Source organism: Lepidothrix coronata, unplaced genomic scaffold, assembly GCF_001604755.1.
Source record: "Lepidothrix coronata isolate B3197 unplaced genomic scaffold, Lepidothrix_coronata-1.0 Scaffold30, whole genome shotgun sequence".
NCBI classification, from domain to species: domain Eukaryota; kingdom Metazoa; phylum Chordata; class Aves; order Passeriformes; family Pipridae; genus Lepidothrix; species Lepidothrix coronata.
This window is the reverse complement of record NW_016690210.1, coordinates 906,271-928,252: the sequence shown is the minus strand read 5'-3', so window position 1 is coordinate 928,252 and position 21,982 is coordinate 906,271. Positions and strand designations below refer to the sequence as shown.

The window sequence follows — 21,982 nt, the reverse complement described above, 5'->3', positions numbered from 1 at the left end:
ATTTTCATTGAAAGAGATGCAGAATCATCCAGATAAACAAAAATAACTGTACTGATGCAATATATCCCACTGTGAATGGTAGTGACTAAGAGCACAACTTTCATTTTGAAGCCTCCTACTCTGGTGTTTACATATTTGCAAATTTTGTGGTCTTCATATTGATCTTATCACAGTTTTGGGATGCTTAGTCGTGAAATCCTGCAAGGTGAAGCAATACTGTTAATTTTGTTGGTTTGCTTTTGTTCTCAAATGAACCTGCTGTGTAACTAAAGTTCTTGTACTACACAATCCGTTTTCTTGTCAGCCTAAAGAGAGCTGTGTGGGTTTTTTTTCAAGGATATCCAAAACAATAAGAGAAAAATCATCACTATTTCAGACAAACTGTCTAATCCAAGGAACAATTTAGACAATTTTTTTCCCAACTACATAAAAAGTACTTCTCAAACAATGAGAGGGAGTCCTCTAGTGGAAAAAGAGAATGATCCCATATTCAGAAAATAAAGGGTTCAATATTTCAGAGGAGTATAACTGCAAATAATCCTAAAGACTAGTATAGGTCAGATTTTCAGCTCCTGTGAGTTGGCAGCAGTGCACTGAAGTCAGTGCCAGCTTGGAATCTGACTTTTTACATAGGAAAAATGGAGTAGCACGTACCTAAAATCCTCAAGACCTACAGATTTTGACTCATAAGCTTTGTGGAAGGCTGGTGGGTTTTAGTCTAAATGCTTCTAGGCCTAGACAGATCACTGCAAGACCTCAAAAAGCAGTATGCTCACACGAGCATATATTTAATATTATAATAAACAGGATATTTTTCCTTCAGAATCCAGCATGCTTACTGTTTCTGGCAATTTTTGTTGTTGTTGTTGTTGTTTTCACTCAATTTTAGATCCCTCTTAGAATTAGAGATGCCATAATCTTTAAAAGCAATGCCAAATGCTAATACTGCTGTGTTGCTTTGACATGAAATGGCCAACAGAAAATGCCCTAGATTTGGGTGACTGTTTCCAATCATCCTAAATGCCAGTGAAAACATTTTTTCCATTTTTTTTCTCCCTCCACCAAATTTAAATGGGCGTTAGAATTGTCCCAAAAGATGCAAATTTGGCTGCAAACTTTAAAAAAGTACATTTAAACTGCTTATGGAATATTTCAGCACTGGGACACATCTTTCAAAAGGAGATACAAAAAGCCTGTTAAAAGACTAGTCAGCAAATGGGGAAACAGTACCTCAAAAGTTATTCCAGGGAAAACAGCTGCACTTGCAGGAACATGTGGATTGTAGCAAAAATAGAGGTTTTGCACTGTTAACAGAGTATAACTGATAATCAAACAGTGTGTGGTGGGATAGCAGTGAAAATAAAGGGTAAACATGGATTTGTATTCCTTGTGTTAAAGTGGTGAATCTCTTATTCCAGTGCCCAGTTGCCCTCCAGGGAACGTGCAAGCCACTGCCACATCACCAGAAACCATCTCTATTTCTTGGTCAACGCTGGCAAAGGAAACCCTGAATGGGATCCTGCAGGGATTCAGGGTCATCTACTGGGCCAATCTCTTGGATGGAGGTGAGAGAAATCAACCTGTTACCAAGTAACAACCTGGATGTGCCTTTTATATCTTCTGCTCTCTGGTGTGAAGTCATTGTACTTCCTTTTCTCTTTGGTTTAGAGAAAACTTTGTCTGCCTGTGAGGAAGCTGTTTTTTGTAGAGCTTTAACAAAGGGTCAGGTTTTGCAAACCTGCCTGGAGGAAGAAGCTTTTCCTCAGGGAAAGCTTCCATTGAGGATTTGCAACACTCTGTAGGCGTGCCTTGGTACCCTACGTGACCTGAGCAGATTTTGCCTCATTTATAGAGCCCACCATGGATTTTTTTCCATAAAGAATGATGACCTGAACCTGGAACATATTAACCCAAATCTGTATTTCACTTTAATTTGGTTGGTTATTTGTTTGCCTACTTGATATGCTATCACTTATTTTTTGATTGGGACGCATTTCATCTCCATAGCTGAGGGCAAAAGAAGGAAACTTTTCTGGAAAAGGCTTGTTATTGTCACTCCATCCTCTTCTGTTGTGCTCATGTTTTGTACTCTGAGCATAACTCCTGGGGAAATAGGCCCCAGAGCAGAGAGGGAGTGAGATGATCAAAGGAGAAATGAGATGCCTCACTAATCTGCAATTTATCGCATGATGATAATTCTGTGTATGGTCCTCTATTGTAAATCAAACGTTAGTAAGTTTGGAAGCACGTGCCTTTATTCCTATTTGCCCTGTGGATTTTTCCTCCCTTCTACCTCCCTTCTTTTGCTTTCATCCACCAGAATCATAGTTCACTCCAATATGCAAATCCTGGCCTCTGTCAGTGTGGCAAAGGGAACTTGGAGTGGGAATGTAACCCATAGGCCCTGCTGGTAATGGTAGACTCAAAAAATATTTGGGAATAAACCACCAATTCTTTTAAAAATAAAGATTTCAAATGTATGAGAAGCATACATAAGAATGTAGACATGTGGGGCATAAAATTCAATGTTTTCAGTGATGCCTGGAGCCTTTGGATCAGATCCTATGTGGATGTTATCAGTGCACCCCTAAGCTCCTGTGTGATGTCCTACAACATAATGAAAAAAGATGATGTTCATGCAATGCTTAAAACTGGATTTTCTTCATTTTTTCAGCTTTATTTTCTGCCCCAAATATGTTTAAAGCTTTTTTGCCAGATGGGCTGTAGTTCTTAGCTTGTCCCCAAAAAAAAAAAAAAAAAAAAAAAGATTCGTATGAAGAGCATCATCTTTCTGCAAGTAAATCTGATTTTCCTGTGTTTAAATCTCTTGTTAGTCTGTATTACTGCCATCAAGTGCTTTGCAGCAGCACTTCCTACATATTTTAAAATAAAGGGAACTTTCTCTTCATTTTCCTTATGAAAAATGGTCTTTCTCAAAACAAGAGAACCTTTATAAAGATAACTGACTTTCTCATTTTTTCTTTAGGGAACGTTTTGCAATAATCTCTTCCTTGTTGCCTGTTCTTTATGAAAAATCTTATTACTCGGAGAAATTTCTCAATTCTCCGCACTGTATTGTTTTAGGAAAAAATTGCAAAAACAAAGTTTGAAAATGAAAACTGGGTCTGTTTTGAAAGGCAAGAAGTCAGCACGCAAAGGAATTTATGTTAATTCATTATAATTCAGTGCTGTCTTACAATAATGAAGCGTTACTTGTCTGGGACACACTTTAATCCCCAAGATTTCCACAGTGTCGATAGCTGGGAGAAAAACTGAGCTTGGCAATAACTCAGTTCCCTTTTTTTTATTTTATAGAGCTGGGAGAGATAAAGAATGTCACCACCACACAGCCATCACTGGAGCTGGATGGCCTGGAAAAATACACCAACTACAGCATCCAGGTGTTGGCTTTTACACGAGCTGGGGATGGAGTGAGGAGCGAACAGATTTTCACCCGCACTAAGGAAGATGGTAAGGAGGAAAACCCTTTCCATTCCCCACTTCCAGAAAATGTTGGTATGTCCGGGGCAAACATTGCACACAAACATGCAAAGTGAGATTTCTATCTGGAGGTCTGGGGTTAGGAGCACGTGGTGAGGTGTTTGTGTCCATGGCTTTGGAAAAAACCTGAGTGTTTCCATGACTCCAGTTCCGGTGAGACAGAAGTTTGTAGTTAGCGCTGATTATCTGGGGAAGTTTGCGTTTCATTTTAATTTTTTTTTTTTTTCAAATACTTCAGGGCCTTATTTGGCAATTTTGAGAGTTTGAGTTAATTCTTTCGAAGTGGTTGAAAGTCCAGCTCTGGGGTCCCGAGCAAAAGAAGAACATCGACCTGTCGGATGAGTCCAGAGGAGGCCCCAAGATCATCGGAGGGCTGGAGAAGCTCTGCTGGGAGGAAAGGCTGGGAGAGTTGGGATTGTTCAGCCTGGAGAAGAGAAGCTTTGGGGTGACCTCATTGTGGTCAATCAGAAAGATGGAGAGAGACAATTTCCAAGAGCCTGAAGTGACAGGACAAGGGGGGATGGCTTTGAACTGACAGAGAGCAGGGTTGGATGGGACATTAGGAAGAATTTCTTTCCTGTGAAGGTGGTGAGGCCCTGGCACAGGTTGACCAGAGAAGCTGTGGCTGCCCCTGGATCCCTGGAAGTGTCCAAGGCCAGGTTGGGTGAAGCTTTGAGCAACTTGGGTTGGTGGAAGGTGTCCCTGCCCATGGCAGGGAATGGAACTGGATGATCTTTGAGGTCCCTTCCAACCTAAACGATTCTGTGATACTTTGGAAATGGGTAAAGGAGGAGAGACTATTCTGGGACTGTCTTATATAACTTGTATCCTTCTAAGAGTATTATTTTCAGTACATATATATGTATAAAATCCTCCAAATACCTCTTCCCTCAAAAGCAAAATGAAGAACAAAAATGTCTCACATTTTTCATAGACCAAAGAATGGAAAATTTAAGTCCTAATGCTGAAAGTTTATGAAACTTATAATCACACATAGACACATACACAGGAGATTTCATAATCACTTTCTTGTAACTTTAACTATAAAAAATCACTTCAGGTCCCCTTGGTAGGATACACACTGATCTATTTCTGAATGACTGGAATTCCAAATTCAGTAGGAGTTTTGTCCCTAACCTGTTTAGTGTCTTGAAAGCCCTCTGAGATGTCCAAATATCTCTTTAGATCCCTAAACACGTTTGAAAATCTGGATGAAGGATTTTTTGGCAGAGATGAAAATGCACAAAGCCCTAGCAATGAAGTTACATGGATAAGGTTTCATTGGTAAATTCTCCCATGAGTTATGCAATATGATTTCAAGGAAATTAGTTAATGGATTTTTGTTTCTTGCTTTTCCAGCTTACTGGTCACTTGTGAATACATAAATATATTCATCAACTTTTTTTTTATTTGTAATGAGATTTACAAAAGTGCCAAGAGATTAAGTTCAGTGGATTAACTCACTTGATGAAAGTTTGGTGGGGTTTTTGCCAATAAAAAAAAAATTTACTTGATGAATGCTATTAATGTTTTTCAATAAAATATTAAGGGGCTCATTCTAAAATTTACATATGTTGTAAGGTCACCTGGCCCCAACTTAGTTGTATCCAGGGGATGCAATAAATGAAAATTGCTCAGCTTTAGACTTGTATGTCTTAAACACTGGATGTCAGGTTGTTCTGATCCCAAGATAAAGTCCTTTAAGAACTACTTTGGAGCACCTGAGTCCTGAGTCAGATGCTCTTGGGACACCCAGTGCTTGGAAGGAGATGGTTTTATTTCAAAGAATAAATCTCAAAAGTCAGGCAACTGTAAGATCACCTGCTGCACTTTCAAGTTACTTTTTGCCAAGTAGATCCCAACGTAGTGAATTTTCCCTGGATTTGATCTGAACACAAAGGCTGTCACCCCTGAGCTTTGGGAACATGGTTTAGGGGTGATTATGGTGGTGCTGGGCTGATGATGGGACTGGATGATCTTGAAGGTCTCTTCCAGCCTCGATGACTCTGTGACTCTGTGGTATCGACCAGCCAGTCCAACGTTGGGGGACAATAAGAAGCATTCTTCCAGAAATCCCTGAAAAGCCAGTTCCTGGCTCCTGGATCAGCATTTCATGGCACACATGCTGGAGAATTCACAGCAACTCGTTGAGAACGCCAGGCATTGGTTTCTGTTGAGTTAAAAGCTTGGTGAGAGCTGCAAGCTACCAAAATATGCCTTGGAGCAGAGACCATCTTGTCTCTGTGTGAGGTTCCTTCACCTTTTGGAATTGATTTGAAGGCAGAGGTGGTGCCAGCAGTGTGTTCACCTCTCAGTGGGGACAACAAAAACATGGTGTACTGATCCTGAAAGGCTGCTGACACCTCTCCCCTGCCCTAAAGAGAGTCAGATACATCTCATCCATCACTGATATTTATTGATTTCCTCCAAAATCTGCAGCGATGAGGACTCCACGACCTCCCTAAGTGCCCTGTATCAGTTAGGGAGCCACCATGGTTCAATTTCTTCTGCTGGAAAGTGGGTTGAGTACTTCCCACTGCCCTGCTGTCCTGGGAAAGTGATGGATCACTTGCTGCTTTCTGACAGTATTTCCTATCTGAAGGGTTGCTGTGCCCATTGCTCTCTCTCCTGACACACACATCCATCTTCTGTGACCTGTCTCCACTTTGCAACAGTTCTCAAACATCAGAAGCCTCAAATACTCCTTTTTTCCCCCCTTTTTTTCCCCTCTTCTTTCTTTTTCCCCTAAACCCACCTTCTCCTAGTTTGCTTCTCCCTAATTCTTTGTGGTCCTTTTTCTCCCTCCCTTTCTGGGCTCAGATGAGGGAAGCACATCTCCTCAGCCCGTGTTTGGCAGCTGTGCAAGGGCTCATCTCTCATCTTTAATCCCCCTGGCAGCTCAGCAATAATTCACCCTGAGGCAGAATGGCTAACATTTTCAGATATTTTCTGATGCCTCACAGTGGTTCCATTCATTAAATCTTTTGTCCAGAAAACTAAATGGAAAGGTGCTCCAGAAAATACAATGACTTCATGTTCTCCTTCAGCTTCACAAGGAAAGTTTAGGGGTGAAATATATAAAGGCCTGGAATTAAGCATAAGCCAACCCCAAAGTCCTGAGTCTAAACATACTTAAGGCTGTGTTAGAGAAGAAAATTAAAGAAGTTAAAGAGGAAAAAAGAGAATTCACATTGCCAAGCTATATGCATGAAACAGGTACTTTAATAACCAAAAGAATGGACATTTTTTCTGTAATTTTCTAAGGAAAAGTCTCCTGTAGAGGGTTATTCAGCAGGACTAATTTCAGTGCACCTAAAAGATCCTGCCCTGAAGTGAATTTAAACGCTCTCTTGGCATGTGAAATAAATGAATTGGAATAGAGCTTAGAACTGGAAACCTGAAATCTCTGCTCCCAGACCTTCTCCAGCTAAAATTATGACACAAGATATTCCACCCTCCTCTAACAAAATCTGTAAATTTGAGATATTTTCAAGTGGCTGCCAAGCCCTCCACATCATTATTACTATGAGGCCATATCATGTTATTAATTCCTTCTCTTTTTTGATTTCTTTTACATGAGGGGAAACTTTTCTTTGCAACATCAGCGTTCCACTGCTGCTGTGGAAAGGCAGATTGTGGCCTCCTGTGACTTCTCCATTGGTCTTCAGCTAAAGGCATCAGCCCAAAAATTTCTTTAGCAGGCTTGAAATCTCCAGTGGGGCAAAATAAAGGCAACCCAGGGAGTGAGGCAGTCAGCCTGGATGAAATTCGATTTCTTGTAATGTTTGATACTGATTTTGGACACCAGAGGTCAGACACTGCTGCTGAACAGCTGAGGAAATGGGAACAGCTCGAGCAAATAATAGGAAATGAGCTTTCAAAAAATGAGCTTTTCTTTCAGTGTGATCATCTTTCTGGGTTTTGTCTAGCTTTCCTTCTCCCCCTTAGCTTTCAGAAAAAGAAAGTGCTCCTTTTGTAATTCCTCCTGTAGAAATTTTTAAGAATTAATGGTGGGTTTGCCCCTTAACCCTTTCCACTTTACAGCTTCTAATAAGCTGCTCATCCCCTTCCCCTGAAGATTTGATTTACCGAATCACTAAAAATTAAAGTAGTTCTTCAAATTCTTTTCCTCGCTGTGTTCAAAATGCGGTTTCAGAAGCTGCTCCATTTTGTAGCAAGAGGGAGTGTGTGTGACAAATTCCCTCTCTGTTCCTGTGCTGCAGATGCAATATGAGCAAAATATAACTGAAACAATGAATTTGCTCCCCAAACAAGCCCAAAATATGACCTGGGCTGGCAGCATCACCCCTGACCTTGAGCAGAACCGGCCGGGGAAGGACACAGCCCCCAGAGCCTGTCCAGGGAAAGCTTCCTGCAGTTGGGAATTTTCTCTTGAGAAAACGCATTCCTATGCACAGAAAGCTGTTTGCATTCAGAGAAGATTCTGCTGGTTGCAGCAGTGCTGTTCTTCCAGCTCTCTGGAATTCAGAGCAAGGGGAAAGCTGCAGGAAGGGAGCAGCAGGGACCAGCTGCAGGGAGGAAGGAGGAATATCATTAAACCCCTCTGTCAGCCTCACTGTGAGACTGCCTGAATCCAGAGAGATTTTCCTCCTCTCCTTTCTCTCTCTGGACACCAAGCTTCCTGGTGATTGGCTCGAGGGAGGTGGATGGACAGATACCATCTAAAAAAAGCTTTATGTTTATTTTAAAGTGAATAAACATAAATCCAATCGAGTGCACGTTCAGTACTCTTTGGAGCAGAGCTCTTCTTGGGCTGATGAGGATGGCTGGGCTCTGTGATGGAAAATTGCCCTTAATGACCCCTTAATGCATTTTTTTTCTAGTGTGAAAGATCTCCAATTTAATCTTTTTGACTAGGAAAAAAAAAGGCGTAGAATAAGAAATGTTCCCCTTGTGAAACTGGCAGGATTTGCTAGAAGTGGTGTGCTAAATATGAGGCCACTTCAGCCTGAATGAGGGGTGGGCAGAACATGTGACTGTATTTAGGCCGGCTTAGGTCTGCACTGTGGGTGGGATATGTATTTAAACAAACAGGCAGCAGTCAGGAGCTTATTTTATTTTGAGTTTTCTAAGTGCAACTGGCAGTAGGACAGTCCTGTGTTGTGCAGAATTAAAAAGCTGTTAGAGAGCAGGGTTGAGTCTTCTGATATATGGGTGATATCACTGTTAAATGCACCACACTCTTGTGCATTTGCCTCCCTGCTGCTCGGTACTGTGAAGAAAAATGGTGTTAATCTCTCTGCTTAGGGAAAGGGGAATGAGAAAGTTCCTGGAGCTCCTCCCCATTATCTGGCACATCTAAATTCTGTTTCCCAGACTCTCTGTATCAGTATAATTGCCTTCTCTGCGTTAGCATTTCACTTGCACCGTCAGGAATACAAAGTGTTCTCCTCCACATGAAAGCAGCACGCTATTTCCGGGGCTTTCAAAGGCTTGCTAGCTGGAGAATGAGGCCATCTTTGATCTTAAATTTGCCAAATCTGCTCCCTGGAAGGCTGAAAAGTTGTCTAGAAGCAGTGCTCTGCTTCTCTGTGCTCAGCCCGGGTTGTCCTCTGGCTTCTTAGCGCTGTTTTACCCCCAGTGACCATGGATAAAAAAGAAACTGTGGCATTGTGCACACTTAGCTGGGATCTGTGGGGATCAGTGTGCTATAAAAAGGTCTATGGAGAATTCAATCTCCTGATACTGCTGCCTCATAATGACTAAAGCCAGTTAGGCTGCAGGATGCAGTGGCAATGAGGGAAAATACCTCAAGTTAGTCGAGCAAGGCTCAGGTCTTTTTCCTCTCCGAGATGAGGCAGGCAGAGCATTCCCTGACCAGAACTTCCTCAGATACTCAAGGAGCCCAGTTTTAGTAAGAAATATTCAGTTAATGTTGAGCTATGTCATCATAGTCTTGTTTAGGCACAGGGGATGAGTTTGACCAGTGACTTTACCCTCTGGACAGAGGACAGGGGTGGTCTGGAAGGCACCAGAAATCTCAGGAAACCTGAACACTTCCACACACACAGTGGAATGACACACGGTGGTTTTCATGTGCACAAGCCAGCAAACAAAGACAGTTTATCAGAAAGAGGACTAATAAATGAACATTCACAATAATTTTGGCACCTCTGCAAAAACTGTTGCCTGATTCCAACCCCTGCACACAGAGGAGGGGTCCTTGGGTCAGAAATTTGATTTTCCTGAGTTTCTTTCTAGCCCCTCTTTCTGCTGGTCTCCTACCAGACAGCAACACAGCAATGACAATTTTTGTTTTCCACGTATGTCCGTTGACTGGGAAATGCTTGATGAATTCTGAGTTAATCCCTCAACACTTGACAGCCATGACCAATTACCATCAGAACCTGTCCCTATAGATCACACCCTAATTTAACAATAAATTACCTTAACCTCATACATCTATTTGCAGTGATTTCCAGAAAACATTGCTAACCATAAAGGAATCCTCCTGTGGTTTAGGTAATTACCCTGGAGAGCCAGCTTTCACTCCTCAGCAGCGGGAGCAAATAGCATTTCTAACGAGCTGGGTATAAATAACAAGTTGAATGCTGTCAAGCATCAATATTTACCCTGCAATGGATAGAACTGCTAACTGAATTAGCCCCTTTGCAGCAAGGGGCTGGGTTTGCATGCAATTATCATCATGACGTTCTCACTTGATGCCTAATTAGCTTTCTCAGCACACTATAAATAGAAAACACATATTCAGAGACATTGCATTGAGTGGAGCCTGTCAGGTTTTTTTTTTCATCTTCCAGTAGCACCTGTGCAGATATAAAATTGAAATCCTCCTTATATTATTTTTACAACTTGCCACAAAGCTGGGAAAATTCAGACCCAAGTCTATCTGGCTTCTCTCTATAGGCAAAGTTTTGTAGCACCATAATATCTACACACTTAAATGAGGTAATACAAAGAATTAGAATTCACCTATGAAGATTGGCTTTATTGACAAGAGGTTTTGCATCTGTGCTGCACAGTAACTGTTAAACTAGAGAAAGCTGATCAAGCTGTGCAATTTTAATTTAATGGAAATTTTAACATTTTGGTTGTTTTGCTTGAAATTAGACATAAATATTAGATTCCTCATGAAACCAAAGTTCTGTATAGAACAGAGTCCATCAAAAACTTTCATTTTGTCCATAATACCATATGTAGTAATTTCCAACAAAAAATACCTATTTTAATCATTTGACGTGAGTATTGACCACATGCAGTGTTAAAATATATTTCAAATAATTTATTTATTAGTTTTTTAAATGTTTTCAAATATTTTGATGAAAGGTTTGCCTTTCAGGAAACTTAAAAACCATTTATTCTGATGTTAAATGTAGCCCTTGTTATTTTGTTTAAGTACAAGGTTGTGTATAAAGTGACATTCTAGCATGCAGGAAAAATTCTAGGATTTTTGCAAATTAGTATAACAGTGTTTCCAGAGTTGGAGAACATTATACACTGTAATGTGTGTTTGAAAAACAACATATGCTCATGAAATTAAAGCCTTTCTCAAAATGAGACCGTGCAAAGGGATAGAGCTGAGATTATGTAGCAAGATTTTAGCAATTTCCTAGCTGAAGCTTTTTATACATGATTTTAGACAGGATTTTTTTTTTCACCCTCTTTCTCTGTGACAGTTTTTGGTGGCTTATATAGATAGCTGCTGTAATTAGAGAAATAGATATGTGTTCACAGACTGAAGTGCCAGATAGAGGTCTGAGCTGTTGAGGGCAGGACAAGGGACAAGGACACTGTGTGGCCTGATGTCTCCTCACACATCACAGCACTTGCTAGACCTGGGTCATGTCAGGGAGTGCTAACTGCTCATTAACACTGCACTTCATTAAAGTCACAGCTCTACTGTGCATGGCCATTAAACTGTTCACATGTGTGTTATTTATACAGTGAATAATAATTTGGTGTGAGTTTGGTGTTCAGAGTTGACAATTTGTGACAATATGTTGTTTGGCGTTTTCGCTGACCACGGCCGACACGCATTTGGGTTCAAACTGAAAGAGGAGACATTGAGGTTAGATTTGCAGAAGAAATTCTTCCCTGTGAGGGTGGAGAGGCCCTGGCACAGGTTTCCCAGGAAAGCTCTGGCTGCCCCATCCCTGGAAGTGTCCAAGGCCAGGTTGGACAGGGCTTGGAGCAACCTGGGCTAGTGGAAAGTGTTCCTGCCCATGGCAGACAGTGGAACTGGATGAGCTTTAAGGTCTCTTCCAACCCAAACCCTTCAAGGGTTCATTCTACAATTCTATGCAGGCTGAGAGGGAAACTTCTCAAAAGTTTAACCTTCAGTGGCAGCTTCTTCTTTGGGGACTCTCTTCAGACTGGGAGCACAGCCCTCCAAACCTTCTCCCCTGATGGAGCAGGGCGGAGGCTGCTCCCTCACGCAGAGTGTCCATCTCAGTCCATGGGGGCTCAGTTACCAAAGCAGCACGTTCCCCTTTTCCTCTTTCCTCCTCTGTCACCCTGGGATGACCAAATGCCTGCCTTGGGCCACTCTAACACACTTTGTTTCTCCAGTTCCAGGTCCTCCCGCTGGTGTTAAAGCAGCCGCGGCTTCGGCCTCCACCGTCTTCGTGTCCTGGCTCCCTCCCCTCAAGCTGAACGGCATCATTCGGAAATACACCGTGTTCTGCTCACACCCCTACCCCACAGTAAGTCCCACAGCACCGACTGGTGGCTCTGGAACGTGGTGTTTGAACACACTCAGTGCTTGATGTTCTCCCTGCCCCTTCACCCCCTGCCATTTGTTCACCCTAAGGGGGATCCTGGGGCTACGGAGGGGACTGAGAGTTGGGTTTGGTTTTTCCCACCTGCCAAACTTTTGCACTGTTTAAAACCTACTGCAGAGCACTGGCTTACAAATAATTTCAAGACTCACAATCGAAGTGGAGCATCTTTTGAGGTTTGGTTTGTTTAGGGTATACCAAGTTGTGTTTTAGAGGACCAGCTGCACGAGCCCTGTTGCAGCTGGAGGCAAGTATTTATATACCATCCTTGACGTGTTTTTATCTAAGTTCCTGCCTTTTTGGCTTGAGTATTCATGTGTGAAGGAACATAATGACTTATAAACAAACATATTTGCTTGTGAATAAGCTTATTTATGGCTGGAGTATTGGCCCACTCTAGCTCTACTTCCTGAGGAAGTGACAAGAGGAAATTTGAATTGAATATCAGGTTATCTTTCTCCTTCTCTGAGTCACAAAGAAATCCAATTATCTTTAAGCAAAAGGGCCAGTTGCTCTTTGTAAATAGCCATGCATATTTATTTTCATGTACATTGAAAAAAGTACTTATTTTTTTTATATCTGAAGTTTGGATTTAGGTTTATCAAGGTTTGGATACAGTTCTTAAGCAGGATGTCCCATCAAAGGTAGCACTGCAAGTTGCACAATGCAATCTTAGTTTAATAGAGAAGGAAAATATTGTTCCAGAGATTTCCAGAAGTGTCTCAGTCTTGTTTTCAGAGCTGGCTGAGAGAGAGGAAGGCCTGAGGGTGTGTCTGAACAGGACCCTGTGGGCAGGCACAGCCTCACCCAACCCACTCTTCCAGCAACTGAACTAACTCTGCAGGTACTCAGGGGAAAAGGGGCTAAAACAGACATGTCCATTAATGGCTGTGCTTAAACTGATGCAGGATTTATTATCCACATCCCAAGCTAAGCGTTGGAGTCTTTGCTTCATTTGCCCAGAGAAGTTGTGAACTCCCCACCCCTGCAAGTGCTCAAGGCCAGGTTGGACGGGGCTCGGAGCAACCTGTAGTTGCTCAGGTCTAGTGGAAGGTGACCCTGCCCATGGCAGGGGGTGGAACTGGATGACCAGTAAGGTCCCTTCCAATCCAAACCATCCTGTGGTTTCATGATTTGTGCCTTGGGACTACTGTCTCCTGACTCTGTTGCTTCCATGATTGTAGCCATCCAACCCCAGCTACCTTTAGCATGCCTTTTGAATGTAAATTAGCTGGAGATTTTCCCAACACGGTTCCTGCATTTCTGTGGCACTCGTTGGGTTAAACAGGTCCGAGTTTAGAGGACTGGTGTGAGTGGGGACCAAGCTCTTCTGTGGGGGGTTGGAGAGAACACCAGGTGGTGCTGCTGGCCCTCTCCAGTTACTTCCCATGCACAAAGCTGCAGTGTTTCTTCCTGGGGCTTTGCTACCAACATTTTTTTCCTACGTTTACATCACCAGCAAAATAAACATCCTCAGCTAAAAATACTTTTCTCTGATATGCAGTTTCTCACATACAAAGCTGCTTATTGCATAGTTACCTTTTGGAGCACTTCAGTGATGGACAACAAGAGTAATTACTTTTTTTTTTTTATTGTTCTTGGCCTGTACTGAATTTTACTGCCATATTTTTGTGGTGTTCATTGTGCTATGATGCAGGGGTATCAATGTACACCTTATACCTTGTACCTTAGCCCAAGGCAAAGGCATTTGGAGTTGTGGCATGAACTGTGGCTTACAAAGATGATCTTCTGTATCAGTCCTGTGTGGTGAGTGAGGCAGGGATCACACTGAGGGCTCAGTTTCCAGAAGCCACATTGGGTATATTTAAATAAATGCAAGACCTCAGGACATATTTAATATAGGACACACACCCCCCAGCTTTATTTCTAACAAAATGCTCTGTTATCTTTCATTCTTGAAAGGATTGGGAAATAAAGAGCTGCTTTATTCAGAGCTGCTCTGCAGTGAAACAAACCTGCTGCAGAGATGCTCAAATGCAAACACTGCTGTGCAGATACTCTTTCTACATCCCAGGGAAGTTCTTGTTTGATTCATTGTTGGCAGACACACGCAGTTGACAGAGGAAGAGGTCTTAAATTAGGGTGAGGAGGAGAATAAATAAAAGACCTCTGTCTTTAACATCTCTTCTGCCACCATCAGTAGCAGGTGCTGTAGCTGCAGGTATAGAGCCATAAAAACTTCATCAACAGACCTTTTCCATCAGTCACAGCCCTGCTGCAAAATAACTTTGCTAAGAGTCTGCTATTTAAGTAGAAAGGCAAACTCAGTTTTCAAGCATCAGTGAGGAGAAAGAGGAAAGGGGAAGGCTGCATTCTTTGAAGATTGTATTTTGCAAGCAGTAGGTCTTTGCTGGGAACAAGTCAATGCAGTACATTTTAGACAGGTTAACAAGACAGTCCTTTACACAAGAACACTGTTTTTTTGGTGTTTAAGTCACCAACGGGAAAACTAATTAACTCTGTTGGTCATATTGTGCATATTTTTATTACAAGCACAACCCTGGTATATTATAAAATCAAGACTTGCTGCCTCTTGCACTGTTCAGTTTGCTTTGCAAGGGCAGAAGCTGTTAAAACTTCTGCTGCCCCTGCGTAGAACACGGGCACTTCCTCTTTAAATATAATTTCCTCTTTAAATATTTTGAGTCAAAAGGACAGTATTTGCCTGGGATGTTTCAAACCACAAATATGATTAATGTGTGGAAAAAATAAGAGAGATTCTCCACCGCAGTCTGCTCTTTAGCCAAGACAAAGGGCAAGCAAAGATCCAATGTCACACTCTTTAATTGTTTTACCTATAGTGCTCTATAGGCATAATTAGGCAAAACTTCCTTTTTTTTTTTCTGAAAATGTGGGAAAAATGCAGAAATACTTTATGGGTCCTTCATTCTTCAAATATAAGAAACAAACAAAAACCCAAACAAGCAAACAAACACAGAATTAAAGTTAAAATAATTATCCTTTATGCTAACTCATAGCCCACACTCCTGCAGTTCTTCTCCCCACATCCTCCCACATCCCTGCCCACCTTCTTATAGCATCTGGCTTCTCAAGACCACCTGTTGGTGCCATGTTGGCCAGGTTCCATCTAGGTGTGCCCATTCCCAGCAGGATGCTCACGGCACTCATTCTGCCCAGGCCTCAGGGAAGGACCAGCCTGTGCTGTTGGCTGCTCCTCCATCCTGACAGTGGGATTTTCCCTGTGGTGCCACAGACATGGAACACAGTTGGAATCCCAGCACAGAAGTCAGAGTGGTTCAATTCCTACCTGGTTGCGTGGGAAGCTGCTCCAGCACCTGCTGTCTTGGGTTGTAGATGTGTCTTGGCAGGGCTCTTGAAAGAGCAGTAAAAAATGAGATTTAAGTGTTTTCTGGTAAAAAACCAAGCACTGCCAAGCTCTTGTTGCATTCAGGTCAGTCCACTGCTTAAGGACAAAGCAGTGGGATTAGACTAAATAAAGTTTAGGTGGCAGAAAGAGTCTGTAAAAGGTCACTGTGACACACAGTGTGCAATGGTTGGCCAGCCTGGGAAACTTTGATCTTGGAACAGGGAAAAAGCAACTCCTAGAGAAGCATGGAGTGTCCTGGAAGCAGGAGAATGAAGGTTAAGAAACAGGATTTCCTGGTGCAGGAAGGACTGAGAAGGTGCTTATGTACAAGGACGGGTTGTCAGCCCTAAGAAAAGAGGGGTCAGGAGAGACTTTATTGCTGTCTACAACTTCTTCGTCAGATGATACAGAGAAGATGGAACTTTTGAAGCTGCAGAGTGGGAAAAGTTTTGACATGGGAAACTCTGATCATCTGGGAAAAATAAAAATCATGAGATCATGGTCAAATATTGGAACTGGAGCCCAGGGAGACTGTGGGATCTCCATGCATGGAATTCTTCAAGGCTTCACTAGACATGTCCCTGAGCAACTTGATGTAATTAAACTTGCTTTGAGAAGGAGATTGGACTAGGTGACCTCCAGAGGAACCTTCCAACCTCAATTCTATTATTTTACGGAGGTTTAAAACTGGAAAAGTTGGCCCAAAGTATGTTTACAACAACTGAAACCAGACAGTGGTAGAACTAATGTGCAACTCTCTGAGAAGAAATGTATTAGATTGGCACCAAGATGTCTCCTAAGTCAGAGAGGGAAAAAGGCTCCAATAAAACTCGTATGACATTTTAGGCCATTGGCAGGACTGTTTGTGTGCACAGTTGCCCAAACAAGATCTGCTTTTAGCTTTCGCTATCAGGAAATCAGAGAGTGGTAGTGAGGTCATCTTATTTCACATCTTAAGTGAGTTCCACATGAGTGGAAGAAAGACAAGAACCAACTGACAGTGTCCTGGAAAGGAAAACCAACAAGAAGGAGAATGGTCTCTATTTATTATCTTTTTATAGTTCAGTTGTGCTTACACAACTCCTTTCCATTAATTCCCAGGCATTTTTTGGAGAAAGCATTAGACTGATGTACAAATTAATGACCTGCTTTGTTAGAAACAGCAGGATAAGCCTGTTTAATATGTTTGCTCCTGTTAGTGAATGACCAACCAGCAGATCACCCCCAACAAAACTCCAAGAGCAACAACAACCATAATGACAACACTTTGCTAATCAACAAGTCAAAATAGATTTTAACATGTGTATTTCTGACGGAATGGTGTCATACTGTTGGTTGACACTCAAATGATGTAACTGGTCTATATTTTCTCAGCTCTTAACCTCCCTTTTCAGCACAAGTACCCAAAGACTGGCAAATATGGCAAGAAGCTTGCAAAACATACAGGCAGATATTTAAAACCCTGATATTTCTGATCAGAAGAACGAGTTTATTCTCTGCTCTTTAATCTGACAGTAGTTTTGAAATGTTAGCCCATCAAACTGTTACTAGTTGGGAGATTCTGCTAAGAGATATGATTTGTCCCTTAAACCCACCTGGACTGAGGTCCCAAATGACCAGGTCTGGAAGGAGAAGAAATTCCAGGGCAAGATGCTGTTGAACCAAATGAATGGAGTGAGAATGTTCCTGCAAAGATCCCAGATGATGCTGCCATGATAAAAGCATCAGTTGGATCAGCTGGATGATGAACTAGAACACAGAGCACACCCCAAATGCTGAAATAGGGGTGATGAATAAAATGTATCTCATAGCACAAACCCTACAGTCAGCCCCTGATATCTGTGTTGGAAGGAATCTTTGAAAACTTTAATTTACAATTCTGGACTTTTCCAAAGGATTTAGAAAGATCCAAAAGCTGAAAGCCCAGCAAGGATTCACGTTGGCTTGGAAATATTTCTGTGAAACAGTTGGGTTTGGAATATGCAGTAGATGAAGAGGTGCAAAGTAATGATGAAGGAGAAGGAAATAATCTTATATTTGGCCAAAGCTCAAGTTAATTTACTTGGAAACATAATTGACACTGGGAGCTGACCAACATCTGGGACATATACTGATCTTTTTGGTTTGCTCATTTGTCTGTGAGAAACATATTTTTAAGCCTGTTAGATTTCTATATTTGTTTCATTTTTTTTGCTTTGGTTTAAACCCACTAAGAGGAAAAGAAAATGACATGATTTAACTGGCTGTCAGATTAAAACCCAGGCATATGATGTCTGCACAAAAAGAAACATTCCCATGGACATTGTGTCTGCTCAGTCCTTTGATAGAATAACCAGCAGCAGCAGTGACTAAAATATTAATCTGTTTGTCACATCTCAATGCACCTTTTACTGTCAATCTGTAGAGCATCATATTGAGGGAAAAACTATAGGAATGATTCCTAGTGAGGGTGTATTACAGTGGGTTTTTCTCTGTCCAGTAGAAGTGGCATCAATCACATTCTTTCTCCAGGTTTTCTTCATCTCTCCCACAGATGTACAGACTGAAGCTTCCCAATTCTGGTCACAGAGTTTTCAAAAGGTGCCAGTGGAAAACACTTAGGCCAAATATCTTGGTTTTTTATTAAGTCCTGTATGACTTGAATACATTCCCTAATTGCAGAATGTTCCAGAAAACACATGGAGGGTGTTCTTTGCAATTTGTTACTGATATCTTGTCAAAGGCGTATATGGGAGACTCAGGGGGTTGCCCTGTGGAAGAAAATAGTCATCTCTGCTCTCTCTCTCTGTAATTTTTAGGCTCAAGGTGGGATTTATTCATCTGACTTCAGACACCTCAAATATGCTTATTCTAGGGTCATCAAGGCTTTCCTTTCACTAAAGGAAAGAAGCTGGAGGTCTGGGAGAAGCTGGCTGAACCTCCTTCCAAAAGCTTCCCTCCTCTTTGTTTACTCAGAGAAAGTGTATGTGGTCATCTCAAACCTGATGACATGTAACTTAAACTAGATATGTACATATATAATATAGAATTATATTTAACTAAATCTTTAAAGATTAGCTGGTATAAACTCCCAGCATCCAGGTATTTTCCACACAATTCCTTCAGACAGACACAAGTTTTGTCTTGATTTTGCATAGGATCTGTCCAAAATCAAACTTTTGGTTTGCATTGCATTTTCTGACCCTCAGTTCCTCCCCAGATTAAAGACTTGAATAAAAGGCATGGAAAATAGAGTTAAAGAAATTGTAAGCCACAAATGATTTGTTATTTGCATACTGTGGAAGCTTCAGTGATTGAAAGGATGCTGAAAGTCTCTCAAAAAGGGGAGAAGGAGCTGACAGAAGTTGGCCAAGTAGATAAAGTTACTGCTGAAGAGAAGCTTATTTAGAGTCAGCAGAACCTGTAAGGATGAATTTAAAATATATGTTCATTGATTTGTATATTACAAGCACTATTTATCACTGTATCTATATAGTACTTTTTACAGCATGAAGATATTTATGTTTATTAATTCTTGTTCTTTATTTAGCATAGAAATAGTGTATAATTTGGGGGTTATTTTAAAACCTTATTTTGGATGGTACTTAAAATGTGTCTTTTTTAATATACCACATGTACTATATTTAGCTTTTTTCATAGTTATTTCACAGCTTTGGTGCCAGCTCCCAAACATAGCACATTCATTATTTTAATTGCTTTGTCAACTTTACATTTTTTGCCTATCTTGTTTTTGTCAGGGAGCAGACCTCAGGAGAGATGTGACAGAGTATAAATTGACTCTGATGATGTGCTGTTTCTATACCATTTTTAAAAGGTCTCCTTGTAAAACCCTACTGAAAAACAAATTCGATATTGATTTTTTCATAAAACTCCCTCCTCGTAATATCTCATCTGAACCTCCCTGGCAAAATTTCCTCTTGTCCTTTCACTTGAGACATGTCAGAAGAGCTCGACTTCCCTCCCTGCCCCCTCCTGTCAGGGAGTTGCAGAGAGCAATGAGGTCCCCCCTGAGCCTCCTCTTCTCCAGATAACCCCCCCCCCCAGCTCCCTCAGCTTCTCATAAGACATTTTCTAGACCCTTCACCAGCTTCAGGAGGCTGATGGACTCTCTGTGTTTTTCTCCAAAGGGTCAGGCAGGGGGTGTATCTTGGTGGCTTCCACACAACAGACTCCTTGACCACGTGGAAGTCTAGGCAGTGGGTTGTCTTCCGGGTGTAATTCCTGGAAATGGGAAGGCAGGGAGTTACCTCTGTCATTTCCAAAATTTCCATCTTACACTTTCTAACATTTCAGTCCCATATTTAAGGAAATAAAAAAAGGATAAAATGTTATATGGCAGCTGCATTCTGCTTTGTGCACAGCTTCTGCTTCCAGCAGTTGCCTTCAATAATGCTGAGTGAAAAGCAGATCCTAGAATCACAGAATAGTTTGTGTTGGATGGGACCTTAAAGCTCACCCAGTTCCAACCCCCTGCCATGGGCAGGGACACCTTCCACTAGCCCAGGTTCCTCAAAGCTCAGTCCAACCTGGCCTTAAACACATCTAAAGATGAGGCATCCACAACCTCTCTGGGCAACCTGTGCCAGGGCCTCACCACCCTCACAGGGAAGAAGATGCCATGTTTCAAAACATGAGCCTGAACAGAAACCTTTGTGTGACCAAAGTGGCAGCCAAGAGTCTTACTGGAGACTGTGGTCTGGGATTGGTGGTTATTTGCAGCTCTGACAGCCTGGTCATGTGTGAAAGGAAGCAAGGCAAAAGCCAGCAGTCCTCAAGAAAAGTACAACTCACAACCTCAGGCAGAGTTTCACATCTTCAGGGAGTTCACTGAGAGGGCAAATGAGTGGTCTGTCTACTCTGTTCAGGGATGCAGAAGTTGAAGTTCATTCTCTATAAATAGAGAAATGTATTGATTTTGTATTACCCAGTTTGCTTCCAGGTAGAAACAACTGGTTATATCCCACATTACTGGACAACTTGTGAGTCCAGGAGACTCTAAAACATCGTTTTTAAAATAAAACACGGCAGTGTTCCACACCTCAAGTACTGTGTTCAGATCTGGGCCCCTCACTTCCAAAAGGACATTGAGGTGGTGGAGCGAGTCCAGAGAAGGGAATGGATCTGGGGAAGGGTCTGGAAAACATGTCCTGTGAGGAGCAGCTGAGGGAGCTGGGGGGGTTTATCTGGAGAAGAGGAGGCTCAGGGGGGACCTCATTGCTCTCTGCAACTTCCTGACAGGAGGGGGCAGGGAGGGGGGATTGGGCTCTTCTGGCATGTCCCAAAGGAAAGGATGAGAGGAAATGGCCTCAAGTTGCACCAGGGGAGATTAGAAAAAAAAAATTTCACCGCAAGGGTAGTCAGGCCTTGGAATAAGTTGCCCAGGGAGGTGGTGGAGTCACTGTCTCTGGAAGTGTTCCAGAGGCACCGGGATGTGGCCCTTGGGGTTGTGTTTTAGGGGTGATTATGGTGGTGCTGGGGTGACAGGTGGGGTAGATGATCTTGAAGGTCTCTTCCAGCCGTGATGATTCTGGGATTCTGGGATTTCCAGGAACAACAAAGGCCTGAGGTAGAGCAGGGTAGACAGTTCCGTGATGGTGTTCAAAAAGATGGAGATCTTTGTGTTTTGACCACACAGAACTAAAAACTTACTTTAATTACTGATGAGACTCAGTGCTTATCACAGGCCTCATCTGCACTACTGATTAAACAAGGGCTGAGGAGCAGCACCAGGCCCCAAGAGGATGTGATGGTGACCAGTGTCAGTGCACACTGCTAAAGCAGATTTGTTTTGAAAAGAGCTATTTAAAGCAGTACAAAACTGAGCTAGAGACCAAGTTTGAAAGCCTTGTGGAGCATTGGGATGGAGTGCACACCACACTGCCTGGCTGTCTCCCATGTAGCAGCGGAGATAAGCCCAGAGGACTGATGTTTGTTGAGAGAAACCCAGCTATGCAAACAGCATTTCACTGATTCAACTCAGGCCAGATATAAAACTGATTGCTGCTCTGTGGGAGCCTGCAAAACCAGTGGTTTGTTGTTGTGGGCAGGAGGGAGAGACATAAGTATCTCTCCTGAGTCCACTTCTGTGCAGTGGTTCCATTAGTGACCTGGATAATGAAATAGAGAAGCTACCTATTAAATTTGCAGGAGATATAAGGCTGAGAGGGATTGCATGTACACAGGAGACACAACTAGAATTCAGACAGATCTTGATGAACTGAGAAATTGGTCTGCAAAAAGTGAGATAAAATTTAGCAAGAAAATGGGTAGTATGAATAATCAGCTACAGAAGTACTGGGTAGAGAGCAATTGGCTTGGTTCTTCAGAAGAGGGTTTTGAGGTTATTGTGCATCCCAAGATGAACATCAGCTGC

General features: G+C 42.1%; 1 protein-coding gene across 1 annotated transcript in view; it reads left to right on the top strand.

Annotated features, from left to right (window-relative positions):
• DSCAM (DS cell adhesion molecule) overlaps window positions 1-21,982 on the top strand; it is a 442,855-nt gene that overhangs the window by 358,473 nt on the left and 62,400 nt on the right. The window contains exons 18-20 of the mRNA XM_017810914.1: window positions 1,419-1,565; window positions 3,316-3,471; window positions 12,052-12,185. Of these exons, the coding sequence (XP_017666403.1) occupies window positions 1,419-1,565; window positions 3,316-3,471; window positions 12,052-12,185 (437 nt within the window). The remainder of the gene's footprint in view (window positions 1-1,418; window positions 1,566-3,315; window positions 3,472-12,051; window positions 12,186-21,982) is intronic.